The sequence below is a fragment of the Cavia porcellus genome, unplaced genomic scaffold (genome assembly GCF_034190915.1).
Source record: "Cavia porcellus strain 051 isolate PalLab524CR breed Dunkin Hartley unplaced genomic scaffold, mCavPor4.1 scaffold_30, whole genome shotgun sequence".
NCBI lineage: Eukaryota > Metazoa > Chordata > Mammalia > Rodentia > Caviidae > Cavia > Cavia porcellus.
This window is the reverse complement of record NW_026947513.1, coordinates 27,321,888-27,346,087: the sequence shown is the minus strand read 5'-3', so window position 1 is coordinate 27,346,087 and position 24,200 is coordinate 27,321,888. Positions and strand designations below refer to the sequence as shown.

At 38.0% G+C, this 24,200-nt stretch overlaps 1 protein-coding gene across 2 annotated transcripts; it reads right to left on the bottom strand.

Moving 5' to 3' along the window:
• Positions 1–642: 642 nt before the first annotated feature.
• On the bottom strand, positions 643–24,102 carry Nipal1 (NIPA like domain containing 1). 2 transcript variants are annotated; one of them, XM_013154493.2, is made up of 6 exons: positions 23,945–24,102; positions 13,038–13,301; positions 10,077–10,133; positions 7,415–7,505; positions 4,849–5,009; positions 643–4,365 (listed from the first exon to the last, which is right to left on the bottom strand). In XM_013154493.2, the coding sequence occupies exons 1-6, from the start codon at positions 23,988–23,990 to the stop codon at positions 3,737–3,739; spliced, it is 1,248 nt and encodes a 415-aa protein (XP_013009947.1). In that variant the 5' UTR covers positions 23,991–24,102; the 3' UTR covers positions 643–3,736. The 2 variants fall into 2 exon arrangements, with proteins under 2 accessions (XP_013009947.1, XP_063096770.1); XM_063240700.1 differs by lacking the exon at positions 23,945–24,102 and adding an exon at positions 5,171–5,280 and having other exon boundaries at positions 13,038–13,226.
• Positions 24,103–24,200: the final 98 nt, after the last annotated feature.

Genomic DNA, 24,200 nt, shown 5'->3' with positions numbered 1-24,200 from the left:
TTCTGTGAAAACGATTTGTTTTGTTGGATGTAAATTGTTCTGCAATTTACTTTCTGAATGTTTGCTAGGCACAGGAAGGAGCCATGTATCTTACCCCAGAGCCATTCTAGAGGTGCTGCAGGGGCCTTCTCCCTAGATACTAACTGACCAAGACATGTATTTGGTGTCTATGGCTGCTGAGTCATATGGGAGACATTTTTAAAGCAGTCTACAGGAAGATGAGTGCAGGTTCTGCACGAGTCCTGTGCTGTTTTATGTAAGGGACTTGACCATCTGCAGGTTTTGGTATCTACAAGATGGTGCTGGATGGACCCCAAAGATATCAACAGATCACTGCACTTCTTTTCTAACTGAATCAAGGGGAGATTTCATTATACTGACTGCTTTCAGCTTCTATCTTGCACAATATAATTATTGAAAGATAAGACAATTTTTTTTGTTCAGGTGCCAAATCCATTGTTACACCAGAGATGGTTCTATGGAGAGCTTTCTAAAAACAAACTTCAATTTCAAAGAAAATAAAAAAGCAAAATTAACTTCAGTAGTTTTTTCTTAAAACCCAGGGGCTTTCTTTTCTTAATCTCAAAATATGGATTATTTTTACCACAACATATACTTAATGTCCATAAACTCCAAAAAGCATAATTAAACACATTATTTTATTGCAAATGTAAAATACACAAAACATTTAAAAATCTGTGTTCTAAAATGAACAATATTCATAAACATTTGAAAAATAGAAAGTTTCCTGAACATAATTTAAGGTACATGAGAACATTTCACATATATTAATATAAATTACTTTTTTAAAGATAGCTTTGTTGAAAGGTAAGATTAGCATTTAGTGCAGTCTTACTGGTTTTCAGAAAAGATACTTTTGTTGGACTATTATATTAGTTCTGATAGTACCATGACAGAATTCACTTTCACTTGGAAGATGTAACAATTGAGAAAAGATTAAGGATTTACAAAATGTGGCATTCAGCAATCCTTATGTTTCTACTAACAAGACTAAAAATTAACATGTTGATTCAAGGAGAAGTGAATCTATCAAGTGCCTATAAAATATTGGACTTGATGTAAGGAGTCTTCCATGTAATCATTTGAAACAGTGAGTGTTAATTTCATGTTGCTAATTCTAAAGGGTTTAGGAACTTCTGTAATCTGAACTAAAAATCACTAACCACTGACTAAAGAGTAAAAATATAAGACCAAAAATAAGGACATTATTTTTACAGCTTAAAAAAAACTCATTTTTGTACTGCACAGTTTCACAGTCCTTAATGACATATGTACCAATATTCACATAATAAATCCTACAAATATATCTATGTGATAACTATTTACATATATATTAAAATGTATACATATGTACACACACAAAGGAAATAACTAGTTAAGACTAACATAGTTGGTGAGAGGGGATCCAGCATTTTATTCTTCAACAGCATGTTCCTATTTGGGAAAATTAGTGCAAGATTTGCAGACATTTTGAAGTTTTTAATCCATATAACAACCACTAATTTTTACATAGAATACTTTTCAAATAGTTCATGGTTTTCCCACATACAATTCAAATCTTTTTCAGTCTTTCTCAAGGGCATGTACGTCAACACCAGCTCATTTCCCAATCCAGGATACACACTGATCTTTGTGTTTCAAGAAACTTTGATCTGGGCACCATGTACCAAGGGCAAAACTTGACATTTAAAGTATTAAGTAATCAGTGATATTTAATAAGTATGTGAAAGTTGAATTCTGCAGGGGGAAGCGCCCTTAGGTTAGATGTCAAAAACATCATGAATTCCTTCACCAAGAAGGTTTTCTGGGGAAACCAATGGAGTTCTCAATACTCAAAAGAACATTTAAAAAGTTCTAGTTTTCAAATACTACTTTTTTCAGGAGATGCTTCTACAAATTTGTGTTCATAGCTTATCTATCTCATATACAAGTGAAAGGAACCACCAGTCTACAGAATATACATGTATTTAACCTGCAATATCAATCCATGGGTCTTTCATGGATAATCAATTTTCAAAAATTTAGAATGGCTTGAATTATGCTCAGCACTGAACTATGCTGAAGATTCTAGAAGCAGTTCAGGGCTGTCATTTCAGATCATCACTGTGAACATCAGTCATTGTTCACTACAGTTGTGAAGATGCTGAGGTCCTTTAACAGAATTCTCAGTGGCACAGTTTACTATCGTCATGGGTAGGCTCGACTTGGTCAGAAACAGAAAAACCAAATAATGTTTGAAGGTAGAGTAAGAAACAATCCAGGCAAATGAAAAGTTTCTTTTTGGTAGTTTTGTTTGGACAGAAATTTTGTCTAAATTTGACAGCAAATTTGTTTCCTATAATACCAATAGGTGATAGGAAATCTGCCCATAAACAATAAAGTTCCCCCCAAATGTTATTCCTGCCATGAATCTGGAGTGAAACAGGAAAATTGTATGAAAATTTTAATGTGAAAAAGATACTTCCTCTGAGGTCTTAATATTTTGTTTTCAAGATCATTCTCCTTCCTTCTCTCCTTGGATACATTATCAGTTAACTGTATGGGAAAACGTGGCCAGGATGAATTTAACAGAAAAAACCAACCTGGCCACTTAGAGTGATAGATATGCTCATTTTGAAAACCTGTAACTGATTACAATTTCTTTATTAAGGGTAACAGCACCAAATTTTGAGAAAATCATTAGGATAATTTGTTTAGGGTCTTTTTTTTAAAACAAAGACTATTTTTTCCATTGTTTCCAAACAGCCTTGGGAAACCTATCCCATAGGTATAAAATATTTGAGAAAAGTTAATGTGGACCAGAAAAAAAAAAAAGTTAATGTGGACCATATTAGCCCTAAAAACGTAGCAGCTATTTCCCAAAAATATCTGTCATCAAGAAAATTAAACTACGGGATAATAAAGAATAGGACAAAATGAATATAAATAACTTTAAAGCTGAATTCACCTGGACTTCACCAGCAAGTTCATTTTGTCTGATGCTGTCCAGATCTGTGTGCAAAGAACCTGTTTGTTGTACATGGGGTTTTGGGAAAATTCATTTCCTTTATCTGAGGTCTGAAGTACTCTCCTCCCCTCTCCATCCCCCTCTTTAATTGCCAACAAAGTCTTTACTTTGTGAATAAACTATAATTGACGTCTTCATGGGTGGGTGTGCGTGTTTATTCCAGCCCACTGAGGTACAGATTCTGACAGCAGGCCTGTTTTATTCTTTAATACTCTGGCCTTTAGTAGTTTTATGGCTTAAAAAGAAGGAAGTTGCTGAACGGAGGATAAACCAACAGTATTCTCACTTCTCAATTTTAATAATGTGAGACTATGGCTCATCACAGAATGGTGACTTCATTGATCTGAACACAGATAACTTGGTCTGAGAATTAGCACAAATCTAGGAGAAGCCATCAAGGAAATGAGGCCCCACCGGGCAAAGTCAAATCTATTGTGGTCAGAAGAGCTTATGCTGAGACAAATATAACTCTTTGACTTCTTTCATGCTTAGGCAATATTTTAAAATATGCAGTTATGGAAAAGATGCGGAAATCTTCTGGAAGAATATCAAAACTTGATAATCAAATTTGATGGCCCAAGTGAGTAACTTTTTAAAAATCTGGCCTCACATTTAAAGTATTAGAATTTTAAAAACACCTATTTTCCCAACAGTACTTCAACAATAAGTGTTCTTTTCCTCTCAAAGTGTCTTATACTGGTGAAAAATTTAGGATTTACAGAGTCTTTGATCATCTGTCCTGCTAAACAAGGTCATGTCATCTTCATATCCTGCTGCTGAAAAATCGACATTCTCTAGTAACATGTAATTGTTCTCATTGGCATTTGGAGAAAGGACTTTTTCCTTAGCAGTGGATGTCAGGTCACTCCAGGTAATGTCAGTATTTTTAAAAGCATGTAGAAGGAAGATACCATTGATGATGGTGAAGAAGCCACTCAAGGTTCCGATGATATCTCCAGCTTTCATGCCATACCACTCTTGGAATAAGATGGCAGAACAAGTCACCACCATGGATGTGAAGAACACGTAATAAATAGGAGTCACAAGAGATGTATTAAACGTGTCCAGGGCTTTGTTGAGATAGTTAATCTGTGTTGTTACCGAAAGCACAAGAACAGCCAGCAAAATGAAGACCAATGGATTCTTGTAACTTGGCTTCTGACCTAGTAGTTCCTTAATGGCAATTCCTAGGCCCTTGACAGAAGAAACTGAAAATGCTCCAATCAGAGAACAGATTGAAATGTACACCAGGATGTTGGTCTGTCCTTTCTTGGGAGCTACAATTAAAATCAGCACCAAGGTGATCACAGTTACGATCACAGCAAAGGAGATAAATCCTGTTAAAAAGAGAAAGGAATTATACTTCAGAAAATGTTAATTTTCCGCAAAGATCACGCCTTTCTGGAATTTTGTTAGTCATGAATTTAAACGGATAGGTGCTTTAGAAATGGAAGATTAAATTAAAACCAATTCTATTGCAGTTTTCATTTTATAAAAAAAACTTTCACAAACACATCATCTGAATCTTGCCAGTATAATTAGGTCAGACGGTACTGCCATTTTAAAATTTAGAGTGAAAATACCAAAAATTTGATCATAAATCTTATGCCTCTACCAAGCCTATCTCTCCCGTTCATTACATAGACACAAAAATAAATGCTTTCACTTTTCCAGAATTGTAGTAAACAAATCTTACTGTGTCACACAATCTGCAGTTAGGTTTGCACAAGCACTATTACTACATTATTACAATTATCACTTGATTAGGACAGAAAGAGAAGCAGAAGTTGAATGTTTACTGTTTAGGCTGACTCACAAACCTGGGTCTCTCAATTTCATTTCCATTTCCTGCAAAGAAGTGACTTCCTCTTCTTGTGGGGCATGGATAACCATCACGGTTGACCCCAATATACTTAATATGCAGCCTATTTTTCCATGAATGTTCAAGTGCTCATTTAAAAAATAGGAAGACAATATTGCACTGCAGGGAGAGAAAAAAAATACAATCATTGTGGTTCAGTTACCTTTTGATTCCACAGCAGCTCAGAAGTCATACGGCAGTATCCCAATGAGCAGACCTGAATATGCTATGTGACACAAAAAGTCTGGGTGAGCTGTACACTCAGAATGGTGGCCAATCACCTGTGCCTCAATGCTTTTATATCTGAAGAGCTATCATAGACATTTAACAGTCCTGTCATCCTCCAAGACCTTCTAAGAAGCTCTGTTCTTTTGCAGTTGTCCCATTTCTCCTATAAAGTCAAGCAAACAAAAGAGTTTTCACATTTTACTGGCACGATACAGTATCCCTTATCTGAAATGCATAGGACCAGAAGTATTTCAGATTTAAAAGTTTTTGATCTTAGGGATATTTGCATATACATAATGAGATATCTTGGGGAAGGGGACCCAATTTTTTTTTTTTTTTTGTGGTGTTTTTCCTTTTTATCGGTACCAGGGATCGAACTCACGACTGCCTGCTTGCAAGGCAGGCGCTTATGCTGCTGAGCTAAATCCCCAGCCTCTGCCTTGGTTCTTTTGCATATCAGTGTTCCCAAAATCCTTTGGTTGTTGTGCATTGGTTTCAGGGAGCTCAGGACTGGCACTCCCAGAGAATGTGTCACTGCTTAGATCTGAAATATTGCCCCCAAACTCCTGAGCTGAAGGCTCAGCTCCCAGTGCAACAGTGTCCAAGAGGTGGGCTTTGGGCAGTGTGACTGGATCATAAGGCTACAGCCTCATCAGTAGAAACCCATCGATAGGTTCTCAGCTAAATGAGCTATTGGGGGGTGGCAGAAACTGTGGTAGATGGGGCCGACTTGGAGGAAGTATATTGCTAGGGGTGTATCCTTGAGAGGTGTGCTTTGTGGCTGGTGTTCTCCCCTCTAGAGACTCCTGGCAGCCACCAAGAGAGCAGCTTTACTCTAGCATGTGCACCTTGCCATGATATTCAGCCTTGTCAGAGTCCCAACGCAATGGGACCATGCCTATAATCCTAGCATTTGTAGGCTGAGGCAGAAGGATCACTATGTAGTTTGGGCTACACAGTGAGTTCAAGGCCAGCCTAAATTATATAGCAAGATCCCACATCAAAACCCAAAACAAAATAGCAGTGGGGCTCCTGGATACCAGCCTCCTTCCTTGGATATTCTGGCACCCCCAGTACTGCAAACAATGGTGCTTACTCACCCTCAAGATGAGGAGCAATCACCAGGTGCTTTCCTAGAATTGTCCTCACGTGGCGGCTTGTGGGATTGTAGCTTTAGTGAATACTCACACTATCACTATACTATTCATTCACTTTAAAGACAGGAGTTCTGTGTGCTTTATTGTATTCCTTAATTCTCAGGAAAAATTCTTATAGCAAGGATAAATAAGAGTGAGTAGGCTCAATCATCAGCTTTCTCGTAGAGGCTGACAGTGAATGGAGATGAGAAAGACAAAATGGTAGCCCCGCCACAAAATGAGTTCATGACCTCACTGAGCACAGGTATTTGGGATCACACCATACATTAATTCAGAAAAACCAATCCCACATACTATGATCCACATGCTATTTTTAATAGTCTTCCTGTACTACAAGAAACTTCTGGGGATCCAAACAGAAGTATCCAGCAGACAATTTAAGAATTTTAATGAGAATTGACATTTAGTCCAAACACTGCATTTTAAAGTTCTCTGATAGCTACAGTCATCGATCACTGTGATCACAGAAGGAATTAAAAGGACTCTGGCAATTTATTCAGGTGAGAGATATAAAAACAAAAATAAAACTCTGCTACAGTTCACTGAGTCACAAATGTAGTGCATAATTACTTTATGCTAGCAGGAAACCACATTCACTGTCATAGTGTTTACAAATAATTTTGACTTCCCAATTCTACTGCCATTTTTAATAGTCTAGGTAAATGTACCACGACTAAGCCACATCTCTGGTCCAAGAAAAAAATTTATCCTCATTTTATAAATGAGGAACTAAAGTTTAGTGATCTATCCAAAGCTTTTCAAGAGTCTTATAATTATTATGGGTCATTTGTACTATCAGAGTTCAGGTTGGCATTGACTTTTTGTTTGGAGGGGGAAAAAATTCTTTCCTTGAAAATAAGACCTAGCCAGGAAATAATCAACCTTGAAAAGTAGAGATTCAAAAATGCTAGCCCTGATCACCCCCTTGCCTACCTGCCATTCGTATTCTTTTGCTCAGTGACTACTCTGTAAGGCAGGGCTGCTTGGGGCTGGCATTTTTGATTTGTAGTTTTTAAGGCTGATGCTTTTCCACCAAGGTTTAATTTTCAGGAAAGCATGGTAGCAATATGCTTGTTACAGCTTAAGTGCACCACGATACTGAAATACCTATAGAAGCCATACTCTTTATTGCTCACCTACCTTATGAGAACACTCAAGGCGCCGAGAGGGGTGACCAAGGTGGCAGGTGCAAATGCATAAGCTGCAAAATTTGCAGCCTCTCCTACTCCCACTAGAAAGCAAGCAGAAGTATTAATGTATATGGTTAAGTTACTTATTGGAAGAGAAAACCAAATGACCCCTGCAAAGCAGTGGACTTTATCTTGATTACACTAAAAGATCTAGATAGAAGGAATGATATGCTAAATAATCTTACCTGTCAGCTTGATTGGATTAACAGACTCCTAGAGAGGTGATTGAGTCATGGGAGCATATTCTCATCAGCGGACTAACCCATGGGTATTTACAGCTGAGTGTGTGTGGAAGGTGGGGCTTAGTTGGACATGGGTCACTGAGGATGTGCTCCCTGGGCAGTGGTACTCTGCCAAGCCCTTCTGCCATGATGTTTCTGCTTTGGAGTCAGCTAATCATGGGTTGAACGCTCTGAAACTAGAAGCCAAATAAACTTCTCCTTTAAGCTGTGGTATCAGTTATTATGTCCCATTGATGAAAAGTGACCAATGATTTAACTGTTTTTTTTTTTAAAATAGAGGGTAGAAGGTAGGAGAGGATTGGGAGTAAGAATTTCAGGTAAGCTATAAATACCTGGTGATATAACAACTAACAGTGACTGATGAATACACATTTTAAATAACTTTTCTTTTTTTGTCTTTTTGAGACAAGGTCTCACTGTGCAATTCAGGCAGGCCTTGAACTCACTTTGTAATCCAGGGGTGTTCTCAAACTTGCAACAATCCTCCTGCCTCAGTTTCCCAAGTGCTGGGATTACCAGGCATGCACCATCATGCCCAGCTTCTTAAATGACTCAAGCAAGATTTTAGTTACTTCTATAATGAAAACATACTTGGCCATTCTGATAAAATCCAGCAGAGGTAGCTTTGGAGGAAACACAAAACTATTATCTCTGGAATACCTACTGTCTTGCAAATGAATAACAGCAAGAAATTCGTAAAATTAGAGTAGCTATCTGGTGTCTAGGTGGGGACAGCTAGGAATCTCCATGAAGTCACGCATTGCTGAACTGTAGGTAAGCCAAAGCTAAGTAACAGTATCTGTGCCCCTCAAGAAGATCCAAGTTGCTGTTGGAAAACCATAATGATGTGCCCTTTTCTGAATGTAATTTGTTTTGTATTTTTGTGCTTGAGAAACTCTAGATTTACTAGACTGAGGGGAATCTTTCTAAGAACTGGGCTGGTATAAGGAGCCAAATTGTTTCACAGATCACAACTGGACCCTTGCCCAGGGAATGCAGTATTTCATGCTGGGAAACTACACCAAGCGAACACTTATTGTAGAGAAGAAAAAGAACCCCATTTTCCCTTTCTTTGGCCGCTTTGGCACCCTTCCTCCCCCAATCTACGGGGTACTAGCACTAAGAAAATACCACAAAATAAATCTAAAACTGACAACAGGAGAGTGCTTGTAATGACTCCTAGAATTTTAAGGATTAAGCCTTTCTTGAATACTTAATAGGATAATCTCATTTTTATTTATTTGTATTTCTACAGAAAGCTGAGGCAAGATGGAGCCCTCTCTCCTGATGTTCTTACAATATTTTCATTCTAAAGTGAGAGTAGAGAGTAAAGAGATGTAAGCAAGAGAGGAGAAAGAGGATCATTCAGGATCTGTCTCGAATCTTCCCAGGATGGTTCTTGTCATTTTATTCAAATTAAGTATGAAAGTATCTTTAGAGTTGAAAAGGCAAAATTGGGTGTGCGGGTGCACCCTGTCTTCCCAGCGATTGGGAGGCTGAGGCAAGAGGATTGTGTGAGTTCAAGGCAGCCTGAGCTGCAGAGTGAAACCTTGTCTCAAAAGGACAAAAAACCCCAAGCAAGCAAACAAACAAACACAGAAAAGCCTATACAAATTTAAATTATTTATATCCATCATCCTTTTAGAGTCCACTATTTATTAAGAAAAAGGCACTCCAGCTCCTTCTTAAATAAATTCTTACATATACTGAAATACGGCGGTTTCTGGAAACTCTAAGACTTCTGACTGCAGAGGGAAATGATTTGTAAGTGGTGTGAAGCTACAGTTTATGATGCCCTGTCTTTGGAAGTTTCCGATTTGGGATTTGAGAAAGTTCAGAAGAGGAGATAACAGCCTCTCTAGATATTACACAGCACGTAGAGAGTGCTTAACCTCTGAAGTCTCCTTTCCTCTGAACCAAGTCTGGGAGGAGGGAGAGCGCAGACAGCCTTCATCTCCTCCCTGTGTATTCTAATGTTAACAGCCAGAGAATCTTTGGATTTATTTATGTTTGGTCCTGGCAAGGAAAAGGTACTTTTTCCAGAAAATATATGTAGTTAGGACAGTCACAGATTCAAAGGAGGAGTTTGGGAAATATCGGAGGAAAGTACTTTTCTCAGTTATGGGAAAGAAAATATGAGGTGCTCACGATGAAATGCAAGTATATCAATACCAATTTTTTTCTTTATTGAGCATGTAAGGATTATAAAGGGACGAATGTAGTGTAATATCATATGTCGTATGATATTTTATATGTGTAAAATTTTAGATTTAAATTCCATTCTTATCTCAAAGAAAAATTAATGTTGAAACCTCCATGAAAATGTTTGCTATTTTTAAGTAAACTCTATTCTCATTATTAAGTACTTACTTGATAGTAATCCTGCCCACCAAAGCCATTCCTTGAGGTAAGAATGACCACCTTTTCCTAGGAAAAACAAGACTAAAAGTTAAATTTTGCTACATTTGATCTTAGCCAAAAGACTGAGAAGCAATAAAAAAATTAAATTTTGAATTAGGGGAAGAGGGATAGAAAATTGAGTACCAGGAAAGACGCTAGATTATATTGAAAAAAACAAGGCTCAAATGAATAAATGAGGTCTTTAGAGTTTTTTAGTCATTTAAAACTGACATCACCTTTGATTTCTGCAGAAAGTTTTTTCCTCATGTGAAATTGTATTTAATAATCAAGTTCACTGTACTTACGTCAGACTTACAGACACTGAATATTATAAACTGAATATTTTGTTTAGTCATGGTAAAAAAATCCTGTAAGTCATAAATTGCATTGATAACTAATGAAGATTTCAAAGGAAAGAAGAGAGCTTGGATTAGTCAATACAATATTTACAATAATAATATTTACAATAATAAACATTAGTTACTTAGCACTTTTTACCTTGGCATAAGGAATTTTTTCCTGGAGTACTTATTGAAAAGGACAAAAAGCTTTCCTAAGGTATTCAACAAATTACTTACTTCTGACATGATAGTGACAGTACTATTGAAGGCATTGTAATGTTTGCTTTACAAAATGAAATTTTCTCAGTTTTAATATACTTAACTCCCTAACTTTGATCTAGATGGTTTTGTTATAACTAAACTAAACAAGATATATAAGCTATAAAGCTTTTGTCTTGTGAAGTAGTTAACTACTTTTACTTAGGAGTATCTGCTTACAAAATCTGCAAATGATCGAATAGGAATTATTGGACTTTATTACAGTACAGCTAGTATTTTGGGGGGAGGGGCTAGGGGAATAATGTTTACTTACGGCTATTTACTATGTGTATTTCCACAGAGAAGCTATCTTATCTTTGTCTGTTTACTTTCTTTTGATCAATCTAGTCATATCTTTATTTATAGGGAATCAATCCTTCCTTTATCTTTATGAGAAAAGCCTTCCTTTAGGTTTATTACAAAGATTATTTCATTTTAAAGTTAACCCTAAACTTTGTGGAATTTATTTTTTTGAATAGTATAAAGTAGAAATTTTGTATTTCTTACCTACTTTTTTCAAAGTGTTTCCACAGTTTTAATTAAATAATTCATTTTTCTGCACTGGTCTGAAAAGCCACTTTAAAAAAAATCACATGTTAAACATGTGTATGTGGGTCCACTTACTTTTAATAATCTCTTAATATATTAGTATAACGCCATCAGTAAGCTATTTTAATTAATATAGCGATATTGAATGTTTTCTTTCCTTTTTTATTTTAAAGAGAATAAAACAAAAGGGAACAGAACAAAGCAAATCAGAACAGAACAATGCAAGCAACACAGCACTTCACAACAAGACAATCGTGTATCAATAGTAGCTACCGTAATATCTCTTTTCTTCGACATAGTTGCGCATACCTTCACACACAATAATAAGAAACATAACAAAATATAACAAAACCATTCAAGAGGATGAAACTATTACAGGACATTCAAGACCAAATAATAGGAAATGAGCAATGGCTACTATAATATCTCATTTTCCTTTAAAAAATTTGTTTATATTGTCATACATATTAAAATCCAGTAAGACACAACATGATAGAACCAATGGAAACAGAAGAACAAAAGCATGGTAGGACTTCAAAGCAAGATGATATTAAATCAGCAATGGCTACCATAATGTCTTGTTTTCTTCAAATAGCTGTTCATACCATCACACATAAGAAAATCAAACAAAACAGAACAAAACCATTCCAACCAATGAATGAAAACAAGACTTCAAAGCAATATAATAGGAAACCATGATGACCATAAAATCGTATGGTAATTATACATTATAAGAAATGGTAAAAGTACCATTTCTTATACTAGAGAGATTCTATGGTATTTATACGTGTGAGTTTGATTTAGTTCACTTATGAGTATGGTTATGTTTTATTTTCTAATGGTACAAATCTCCCTCAAAAGTACATTTTTAGAAATTTGTTTGCATAATGTTTAGTCATTTATTTTTTTCATATGGGCCTAAATTCACAATGTTGAAAATGTATAGAAAATTCACGACTCATGAAGGAAAGTCAGGCAGAGTCTACTGGGCAATTGAAATGTCACTATACATTAATGACCTAAGTCTGCTGGTATCATTGATTTAACAATCATTGTTCAGGTGCCAGACGCTGTGAGGGAAGGTTCTCGCCTTTATGAATCTACTATCAATACACAAGTAAACCTGCTGACAACAATCAACAACCCGTGCACAACTACACTTAATTCTAGGAACGAAGAAAGGAGCTGCTGGTGCTGTGCTGGGGTGCTGGGGATCAGGTGCAGAGGCCGCCTGTCTGTCAGGGCGCTGAAGGAGGCCTTTCTAGGGTGCTGGAATTGAAACCAAAGTCAGAAGAGCAGCCGCTGAATGCAGTGCAGGGAGAAGAGTGTTCCAGACACACAAAAGACCTCAGTCAGGGAAAGAACTTGGGTTATTCCAAGAATGGGGGGAAAGGAGGTCACTGGGGCTGGCTCTTAAGAGGAGGCTGAAGGGGCCTAAGGGGCTGCTTTTAATATTTGTTTGTTTGTATTGTTTTTGTCTTTTAAAGACAGAGTCTCGCTATGCAGTTCAGGCTGGCCTTGAGCTCACTAGGTAGCCCAGGATGGTCTTGAACTCGCAACGATCCTCCTGCGTCAGCCTCCCGAATGCTGGGATTACAGGTATGCGCTACAGGTATGCTTTATGTAGGAGGTCAGAGACTGTGGGGGACGCAGCCACCTTAAGTAAGGAGTCAGGGGCTAAAGTAAGTAGAAACAGTTGGTGATTACAATGGTAGCATTGTGGACTCACAAGAGGATTGTTCTGTCGCTGGAAACTTGAATTCATTCGTTGTGTGTTTCTTACCTGCTCGAGTGGCACCTTTGCTGGCCAGCTGCAAGAGGCCCTTCTTTTTCAGTATGAAGCTGGAGCCAATACAAACACTGGAACTTATGGCCAGTAGCAAGCCCACAAAAAGACTGTACTTGCTCTCTACATTTGTTGAAGTGCTCAAGTTGGTTCTACTGGAATTCGGGTTCGTGTAGAGGACAGAAGCCAGCAGCTGTGACACATTAGTGATCTCACACCAAGCTTGGGAGGAGTTTGGACAGACCAGAGACAGCACGTCGCCTGGAGGAAGGGAAGAAAAATGTCAGGAGTACAAAGGATAAGATGTGTTGAATACATGTATCAACACCTCTCTATGAATGGACTCATTATGCACAGCAAACGTGTAGTATTAAAAAAAAAAAAAAAAAAAGAAAAAGAAAGAAAAAAGAATGCCAGGGACATGTATTAATACTTACCTGCTTTTGCAAGAAACAGACTTAAAAGGATGGTACTGAAACACTCGCAGTGTGTTCAGGGCTGTCCCTCACAGGCAGGCCACAGCCCTACCGGTGTTTTCTATTTGGTTTGTTCTTAATTGCTTAAATTGATTTTTTTTTTATTTAAGAGGAAAAAAGAGAAAAACACAAAACAAAACAAAGCGGTGTAAGGGTACACGTAATACAGAACTACAAAAAAACAAAACAAAACAAAAAAAAAACATAACAGTAAGAAATCACCTGTTAGTAGATTACATATTATCATCTTGAAAATAGTTGCTCAAATCACAGTATCAAAGAATACAAGGTGGACATTCAAACAGGGAGACTGCAAACAGCTGTGTTCAATGATCCAAAAACATTGATATAGTCAGCTATTCAACACCCCTAAACACACTTGCTGTTATATCCGTTAGAGCTCTTTTTCTTTTTTTTTCTTTTTTTTCCCTCTCTTTTTTACAACAAAATTTACACATTTTGGATTTTATTACTCCTTAGTGCTTATTACTTTTTTGGGGGGGGGGAGAGAATACAGTCAAATATGGCAAAACAAAGCTGTCAGTCAAAACCAAGGATAGACATAGCACATGGTGTAGAACAGAGTACAAGGTTATCAACAATGGTTATCAGTGTTGTCTCTTGTTTCCTTAAAAAGAATTGTCTATCTCATTAGATATTATAAAGTTGGACAAAACAGTAGAGAACAAGACCAATAAAATTAGGCATTGTAAACATTACAGGACTTCCAAAGAAGACAATAGTCAAACCAGAATGGGTATCTTAGTGAATCTTATTGCCTTCAAAGTAGTTGCCTATGTCTTCAAACTTGATACTATCATATAGAATGGAACAGAGTCTAATCAGTCAAAACAAGATCGTGGGAGTACTACAGGACTTCAAAACAAGTTAATAGGAAATCAAAAAGAGTTACTATTTATATATCCTAATTTTTAAAATTTTTTCTTTAATTAAGACAAACATAAGAAATGACTAAATAATTTTTTTTAAAAGAATAAGGGGGAGATTGAGATAAAACAGGACATAACAATATAACAATAGAGGTCAAAGCATGACTGTTTCAGCAACCTAGTACTTCACCACCATATAACCCGACTTAATAGTAGTTACCATAGTGTCTGTCTTTTTCCTTGAAATATTTGGATAAAACTTCATATACTCTAGCTTCAAATTAAATTGATTTTTAATTGCTCAAAATGGTTGTCGCCATTTTAAAAGGAGAGATTTCACGTGAAAGTCTAGAAGCCTCTTGTAACTTGGCAATCTTTGGGTCTTTGTTCTAGCACGAGAGCAATCTGCTGGAGTCCTGAGCAGCTTCTGAGCTCCGGCTTCTGCTCAGTAATTCACCACAGTCTCCCACGTGGGCTCTGCTCACTTTCACACTGTCAGCTCGTCTCTTGTCTCTCGGAAAGGAAAGCAGTTTGTGATCGATAAATGTAGCAGAGGCCCGGCAATCCCACTGGTCTATAAATTACCACATCACAGGAAACTTAGCTAACCCATTCGGTGGGTTTGAATTGAGTGTTGCACGACAGATGTTTAAATTAAGTTTAATTTTTCTGAACAGATTTCCTAAGAAATAGACCTTCCAAGTCTGCTAACCTATCTTTTCTTAAATAAAACAGAATCTAATAGAAAAATCAATTAAACATCAGTAGGTTTTTTTTTAAAAACTTCAAAAATTTATTTATTTTTACTAATATGCGTTTTGGATTTCTCATACAAGATAAACTGCACACTATTTAAACTTGTGTGTCTAATTCACTTAACATTATGGTCTAAAAGTGCATCAATCTTTTTATACACGCCTCAAGTTTATCTTTTTATGGCAGAGTACTTTATAAATAAAGTTACTCTATAAATACTACATTTTCTTTATCCATTTATCAATTGATGGATATATAGGCTGCTTATCAGTAGGTGTTTTAAATAAGATTCAAATAAGCATGCAATTCCACTAAACCATACCCAGGATTATAAATGACTTCAAATCTTGAGACAAAAACATTAAAATACAAAATAAAACATTTTATGTTATATAAGAAACTGTTTCTAATCTCTTTGCCATGTGAATAGATGCCCAGAGTGACACTGTGACTAAATGTTCTGTTGTCTCCTTATCTGTTTTTCTTTTCAAACAGGCAAATTCTCCCAATATTAAATTACCCTAGTCAAAAAAGTTCAAAGAAAAGCTATCAAGTACAACTGTAGAATTAGAATAAAATGGCTTTACATTCGAGGAATCTGAAGAATGCATATGAACAACAATGAAAGATGATCTGACCAAATAACTCCTTAGGAACAAAACTCCCGTGAGTGGGTTTATGTAATGCAGCCTTACAAACATTATGAAGTCATCTGAATTTTACTCCACACAAAGTTAGGGAACAACCACTAAATTCAGGTCAGGAAAATGGTAAGATAATTTGAATTCAGGTATTTCATGACTATTACCCAACTCTAATAGGAAAATGAGCCAACTTTGTTTTTGAGATACAGAACAAATTCCGAGTGGAAACTCAGGACTATTCCAAGGAGAATTACTTTACTTCAGGGATATATATACTATTGGGGAATATTTAGGCCGGTTGTTTTACTAAGAACTCCTGCAAACTTTCACGCGTTAGGCCTTAGTAATCTTGTTATGCTCACTGTGCACCTCACCTAAGCCCCAGGAAGGGAAAATGAATATTTATATTTTTGTTAGTAAACATTTTGATTACAGTCACTCTTGAGAAAACCTCCGACTTGACTTGTTAGTGAATCCTACTCCTGCATTCATGTCTTTCACCATGTAGTTAACATAACCATTCCAAAACTTCATCTCTGAAATCAGGGTGGGTGGATCTCATTCCTGGGAAACAATATGCCTTCTAAGCCATTGACATAGCGAAATGTTCCCAACACTGCAGTAAGAGTGGAGCAGAGGGCCACAAGGTGGAGCAGACCATCTCTGTCACACTTGCCAAGTTCTTGTAAGTGGCAGACGTGAGTGCTGCGAGTTTTATGGCAGGAAAAACAGTAAAACTCTTGCCTGGCTATTGACCTTAGAACTTAGGCTGTTGTACGTTTTGGGAGCACGTTAGGGAGCCAGTGTGTAGCCCCGATGGCTGAGCAGGGAGGAGGAGCGGAGCTCAGTGGGTGTGGAGGGTATGGGGAGAGACGGCAGTGGCCATGTGGGCAGAGTTCAGAGTGTTTCAGAGGAATCCAGGCTGTCTCCAATCAGAGATGGTTTCTCAAGATCCAAGCAAGCAGAGTAATTATGCAGGGTGTTTAATGCTAACTTTATTTTATTGTTCATGATTTTATAAACATTACCAATATCCCTCTAAGTGACTGTACTGACATGTACTCTTGCCAGAATTATGTATAACTTTTTCATGTTATTATTTTTTCTAAATATTAAATAATAAAGTTAGGAAATAAAGGAAATAAGTGTCGATTTTAAAGAAAAATAATTCAATATCGTATACATCCATATATCATTCAATTTAAGAAATAAAAAAAGCATTGCTCCTCAGAGATAAAAACTATTCTGATTTTCTCTTTAATATTCTTTTGCTTTAAAAAGAAATTATTTCCTGTTTGATTAAACCTTTAAATAATAATCTTGCCTCCAAACACTGTATTCTTTGGTAAACTGCTTGTTTTTAAGGTTCACCTGTGTTAATGCATATGGAAGTGTTGTTTTGTTCCCTAGTATTCTGGCATATTACTCACAATTAATTTTTCTATTATAGTTGGTGCACATTTAGGTAATTCGTGATGTTTTGGCTTATGAGCAGTACTGCTATATTGAAGCATATAAACTTAATATCAGAAGATTAACACACACATTATCTCAAAATGTAAAAACAAAGTTAAATGTTCTAAAAGATTATGTACTTTGCCCACCTTAAACTCTATACTACGCATGATCAGAGCCAAGATGAATAATCACTCTTCATTGTTTTAATTTCTTCATCTCTAAAATGAAGGCATCTGACTCACTGATGGTAATGATGCCTTCAACCTTACATAATACTGTGGTATGATATTAATGTAAAAGTGTTCCCAGAGTTGTTTACAATCTCATTAGCTCATAATATGCTGCTAATAGATTCGTTTTAAACCTACAGGCCCTGATAGCCAGAAGACTTTTCAGTTTTATTTTTTGTTTTTCTCAGATAGGGACTTGCTATATAGCTCAGACTGACCTTGACCTCACTATGGAATCTAGGCTTGCTTGAACTCATAGCAATCATCCTGCCTCAGTCCCTCGAGTGGTGGGATTATAGGTATGAGCTACCACGCCTGGCAATCAGAAGACTTTTTAAATAAATTGATGCCAAGATTTTATTTTATTTATTTATTTTTATCGGTACCAGGGATCAAACTCATGACCATGTGCTTGCAAGGCAGGCGCTTATGCCACTGAGATAAATCCTCAGCCCCAAGATTTTAAATGAAGAGCCAGAATTACATAACTGCCAAAACCAAGGCCAACAAAGTTAATCTCCAAGCCAGTATTTTGATTTAAAAAAATATAAACTTAAAATACAATGAAAGCCAGTTAAAATACTAATGGTTATACAAAGATAAATTTTTCTATAATACTATTTTTCTATAGAAAACAATAAGTATTTACTATTATGTTTATTGGTACATATTAGACATTCATAATGATCACATTCATCATAAGGAATTTGTACCTGTACCTGATATATCTTTATTCCTCTTTTTTTCTCATCCCCCAACCCTCTCTTCAAATCCTCTTCCCCTCATTTACAAAGCTTTGTTTCCATTTTATTCTTTGTTCATTTTTTCTTTTCCTTTCCTTTTCTTCTCCCTCCTCTCTAGTTCCTCTTTACTTTTGAACAATTTCTTCCTATTTCACAATATTTATTATACATTTTGATTCTCATTTATACTTTCTGTTTCTCACACTAGAAAGACAAAGGGATATTTACACACATGTATCTGATTTATTTTACTCAAGAGTATGGTCTTAAGTTGTATTCATTTACTTAGAAATGTCCCAAGGTTATACTTCTTTATGGCTAGGTATTACTCCATTGTATAAAAAATCACATCTCTTTGATCCATTTCTCAGTTCATGGACATTTGGGTTGTTTCTAAGATTTAGTTATTACAAACTGTGCTGCTATAAATATGGGTGTGCATATATCATTGTGGTATGATGTTCTTAATTCTTTTGGGAAGATACACAAAGGTAACAGCTGGTTCAAACGGGATCTCCAATCCTAGTTTTTGTGTTTGTTTGCTTGTTTTTAGTACCAGGGATTGAACTCATTACCTCACGCTTGCCAGGCAAACACTGTGCCACTGAGCTATATCTCCAGTCCTAATCCTACTTTTTTGAGGAATCTCCACACTGATTTCCACAGTGGTTGCAACAGGTTACACTCTCAACAAGAGTGGAGAAGGGTTTTTTTCCCCTACATCCTCGCCAGCATTTGTTATTGGTTGATTTTTTTTTTTAATAATAGCCATTCTTTCTGGAGTGAGATGGAATCTCGGCATTGTTTTAATTTACATCTCTCAAATGATCAGTGATGTCAAACATTTTTTGTATATTTATTTGCTGTAGAACAATAATTTAATTTGGCCAGTCTAATACATGGATTAAGATATCTGGTTTCTAAAAAAGTCTGTGATTGCATAAAAGTATACTTTTTCCAATTTGAGGAGATATTTGTCTCACCACCTGTTCTGTGATAGTTTTTTAACCAGCATTGTAAAACAGAACTGTAAAAGTTAATTTTTTTTTCTTTTAGAGATAAGCCACTTCTCTAGGCTTCCTCTTTTGGGGGAAATAACCCATACCCCTCTTCTCCACAGCCGAGTTGAAATGACCCAATATGCAGATGCCTGCCCCTAACATCTGGAGCTGGTTTCCTTTTCACAAAGAAGCAAAAAAGGAGCTGAAGATGACTGGAAGCCGTAAAGCCAGGGTGGAGATTGCATTGTCCCTCTGTGCTCCCTCCCTGTTCCTTTTATAAAAGACCCTGCCCACCTGACCCTGGGGAGAAGCTGACGAGACAAACGGGCTCACCATGTCCTTGGCGTTAGTTTTCAATAAAAATATATGACCTTCTTTGGTCAGTGGTGAGCAAATGAACCTCAGTGTACATACCTAGGTGGCTGGTAGCAGTTTCCTTATTCGGCAAATATCCCTTTATCTTTCTCCTTTTGAGCAGCTTCTTCTGCCGTAGTTTGGATATTGAATGTCCCCGGGGTCCATCTGTTAAAAGCTTTGTCCCTCAGAAGGTGGTGGAACCTTCGGAGGTGAGGCCCAGTGGGAGGCCTTTTGGTCACTGACAGACACTGTGTCCTCAGAATACACTTCAAGGTCACTGTGCCTTTCTCTTTCCCTCCACTGCCTCATGACAAGCTGAGACATGACACGCGCTGTTATGTGCTTCTTCAAAGCAATCCTGGAGCGGAATCTCCAAAATTGTGAGCTAAACCACTCAGCTTTGTAATTTATCTCAAGTGTTTTGTTGCGGAGACAGAAAGCTGTGAACGCACCCCTTGATGTTGGGCTGGAAGTGATGTGGAGGTCAATGGGACCTCAGCAGTGCTAAGATGAGGATAGCTTCAAATTGCTTATGTACCTGGCATTATTTTCTTATGACTCTTTAGTTCTCTGAGGAGCAGCTGTCCCTTCAACCTGAGTCCAGAAAAAAAATATCCAGGATGAAAATACCTGGGGAAGACCATGCCACAGGAGGGTACAACCCAGGTGGGTGGGTGGCCCCAAGCAGAGAAACCTAAGGGAACTTAGTCTGCATCAGCCAACCTTTAGCTGACCTACAGCCACATCAGCAAGAATATATGCTGCTTCCACCTATTCTTAACATTTTTTTTTTCTTTTTTGGTACCGGGGATCGAACTCACCACCTTGCACTTGCCAGGCAGGCGCTTACACCGCTGAGCTAAATCCCTAGCCCATACTTCCTCCTATTCTTATGGGCAGAAGCAAAACTGAATGAAATCTCTGTATGCCCACCACAGTTTATTCTCTTAACATCTTCCCGTGTGAATGAGATTATGCCACTTTCCTACTTAATCTTGCTTATTGCTCATCATGGTTTTTCATCCCAGTTATAACGAAAGCTCAGTTCGTAGCTAACCTTAAATTTCAAAACTTTCCATGCTGAGGAATGTGCTCCTCTCTGACATTACATCGCCTCATCTTATGTCTCGCCCATCCCTAAAAGTAGTTATCTTCTTATTCATCTAATCAAAATGTTGAGTGCCTGCTACCTGTCATGCAGTTTTTAGAAGCTAAAGATACAACAAAGACAACAAAATTCCTGTTTTCTTACAGTCTGGTAGAGGGAGACAGAAAAAAATGAACAAATAATTGCATAGAATGAAGTGGAAAAGCCTCTCTGCTAAGTTTAAAAACAAAAGTATAAGTATCTCTAATGGTGAGAGAAAGATCAACAAGACAGGTGATGGGGGGGGGTTTCTTACCAAATGGATAGTTTTAGTAAGAGAAAAAACAGGAAGGAAGGGAGAGGATTGGAAGGAAAAATCACTTAGATCCCCTTGGAGCAACATAAGGGAAACTAATTCAGAGTCAACAGAGAAACACAATGTGAAATAACTTAGAGCGAATTTGGATATGAAGAAGTCATAGGGGAAACATCTACATACAAGCTCTGATGTGACTGGGTGAACTGCCCATTATTTCAATTAATCAAAATAAGACTGAATAGATACTTTGATTTAAAAAGAAAATTGAAACACTATCTCTGAACCAGATCTTTCCTAGTGAGTAGAGAGCCAAGTACTCAAGGTCTACCTGGTGGTATATGCCTGTAGTTCCAGCAGTAGGGAGGCCCAAATAATTTTGTGCTTGGTTCTATCACCGGTTATGAAACTATTATTAAATTCTCTGGCCTCAGTTTTTATACCTGTAAAATGGAGATACTTTTCTAATAATACAGAATTTAATTATGTATGAAGATAACCTTGTATATTTTTTGTAAGCCTCCTTTGAAATTTTAAGATTATATACGTGGATAATCAATAAAACAGAGGTTCAGCCAATTTTTTTTCCTTCCTCTCAAAACCATGATAGCCCAGTTAGGAAGACAGATATTAAATCAGCTATAAATATCAACAAAATAATTCTCTCTTTTGGTTGACAGACACTCATCCACCAAAGAAAACCTTGAAACATTAGGTTCTTCACCTCCAGCTTGCTCTCCTCAACCTGAAACCAGGTCAGAACTTTTTTAAGATGAACCAGAACGGGTGTCCACTTTGCAACTCAGTCTTTCTGTCCCTCTTCTCCTTCCAAACCTTCTTTTGTCCCTGGCACAAAAATCGTCATTCAGCTTCACAGACGATCATTATGTTTCTAACATTATAATTTCGTTGGATCATATTTTCATATTAATACAGTCTTATTGGCTGTTGGACTCAGTGTGAGACTGACAATACATACAATAATATTGAAAACCTAAATTTTAAAAACCTTCATGAGTATTAAATTTTTTGAGACAATTTTGGATTAGAAGGTCCTTTGATGTACCCATAGTTTTAAGAGTCAGAACTAAGTGTAAGATCAAATTTTTTCTTCACGAAGTCCAACTGGAGTACTCACTGTCAGGTCTCATGAATGACTCCTGGTCACTTTGGTCTCAGCTAAAACATCACACTCTGTAAGTGGCTTTCCCCTTTGAGTACCAATCTAAGTATTCTTAACACCTTCACTACTTACCTGTGATACCATTACTGTAACAATCTTTTATTATTATTATTAAATATTATTTTATTAATGATTGTTATTATTTTTTGAAGTATTTTTTGTAACAGTATTTTAAATTGACTTGCTTGTTGCATATTTTCTGCTCTCTGGACAGTAAACTGCATGAGAGCAGAGACCTAGTCCTAGAGTTTGGAAGAGGACTGCCATCTAAAACCATCTTGCCCAGCTCCCTGGGGTTTGCCTGGTTCATGGGACTCCTTTGTTTTTACTGTTGTTGTTGTTATTGGAATAAAGGAATAAATGAAAAACTGAGCCTTTGTTTACACCGAGTTCAGCTCTTAATTGTGTTTCATATGTAATTCTCTCTGCCCCACCCCTCACAGCCTTAAACAGTAGGAACCGTTCTCATTTTATAATCGAAGAAAGGCTCAAGGAGGCTGAATTGGAGCTGGGAAGACTGATGCCAAACCCTAATCCGTTCCTGTTACTGAACATATGAATTTTAATTTTTTTTTCAGTTATTCCAACTGGGCTTTCCACATAAGTCATCACAACAGTTAATTACAGGTTGTAAGGACTGAGTTTATATACTTTTTAGTGGAACTGCTTTTGCAAGAGCAAAATAGGAAACACATCAGAAGTGTAAACGTGCTAGTGTAATTCACACCTCTTCTTACAGATCCTTGAGTAAACAAGGGTGGGTGTATTAGTAACAGCCTGATTTACTGGCTTAGGAAATATTTCCAGACCCAGTTGTCTTAGTGACTACCATTCTCGATTTTCGAATAGTTTGTGAATTGTGCAGGCAAGTTTCCTTAGTGTGTGGGGGTTTGTGACTCTTCTCTCTCCACCAGCACAGCTTTATAGTACTTTTAACGAGTTCATTGGACTTTTTTTTCTTTTTTAACTTTCTCCCTCAAGGAATAAACTGAAAGAGCCAAGAGACATGGAAATCCAGGAAGTTGCCAACAACTTTGCAAAGCATAGTTTTTACCTTGCTGCTCACTGCCCTCTTGGTCTTTACAGGTAAACCAGAAATGGGCTTGACCACCGTGAAAAGCATCATTTTAGTTAACACACACCTTTCCTGCGCTGCTCCTTCGGCCCCTTAGTTTGTGTTTTGAGCCAAGTATCTCCGGTGTGGATACTGTGGACAATCTGGTAGCGCTGCGGACCTCCGCCAGAGGGCCAGGGGCCGGACGCAGAGATTTCACAGGCTCAGTGAGTACTATAGACACCACCCCCCCCCAGCCCCGGAGTGATGAAAAGAGTCAACACAAGCAAAGTTCCCTCCCTGTTTGTGCTCTGGTCAGGAAGTGACTGTGCAGCGAGTCACCCCGCGTAGGACCCTGGAGGAGCCACGCCGGGTCCCTAGCCACGCCCTGTGCCCACAGGAGACGCCCCTTGCCCCTGGAGCCTGCTCAGGTGGGACTCCGGGGTCTTCCTACTGCGTCCTCAGTTTCCCTTTCACAGCCCAGCAGGCTGTCATTTACATGGGTGTACCTAGGGGACCGAGAGCGAGTCTCGTCTGTCTCATTCCACGCCCGTCCCGCAGAGCCCACAGTGTGTGCAGATCGGCTGCAGGACAGCGGGTGAGTGGCTGAGTGACCGATTAGCCCCCTGAGCCCCTGCGCCTGGGGCCGCCCACCTGGCCTCATCGCAGGCACCGCGATGACAGGTCTCAAGGGTCGCGCCAGACTCACCTTCTCGGCATGGCTCTCCGGGAGGCAGCCTCACCTGTCCCCCCATGGCCGGGGGATGAGACTTCCCTGGCGCAGCGCTGGCTCCTCACCCACCTGGATCTCGCGCCTCCATGGATCGGTGCCTCGCTGGGCAGCTGGGTCCCGAGCTCGTACGCTGGCCCCGCCCCCAGGCAACCTCGGCCAATGGGGTGAGTGGGCGGGGCCACCGCGAACCACGCCCCCGCAACCTTGGGGCTGGGGGCCTTGGCGCGGCGAG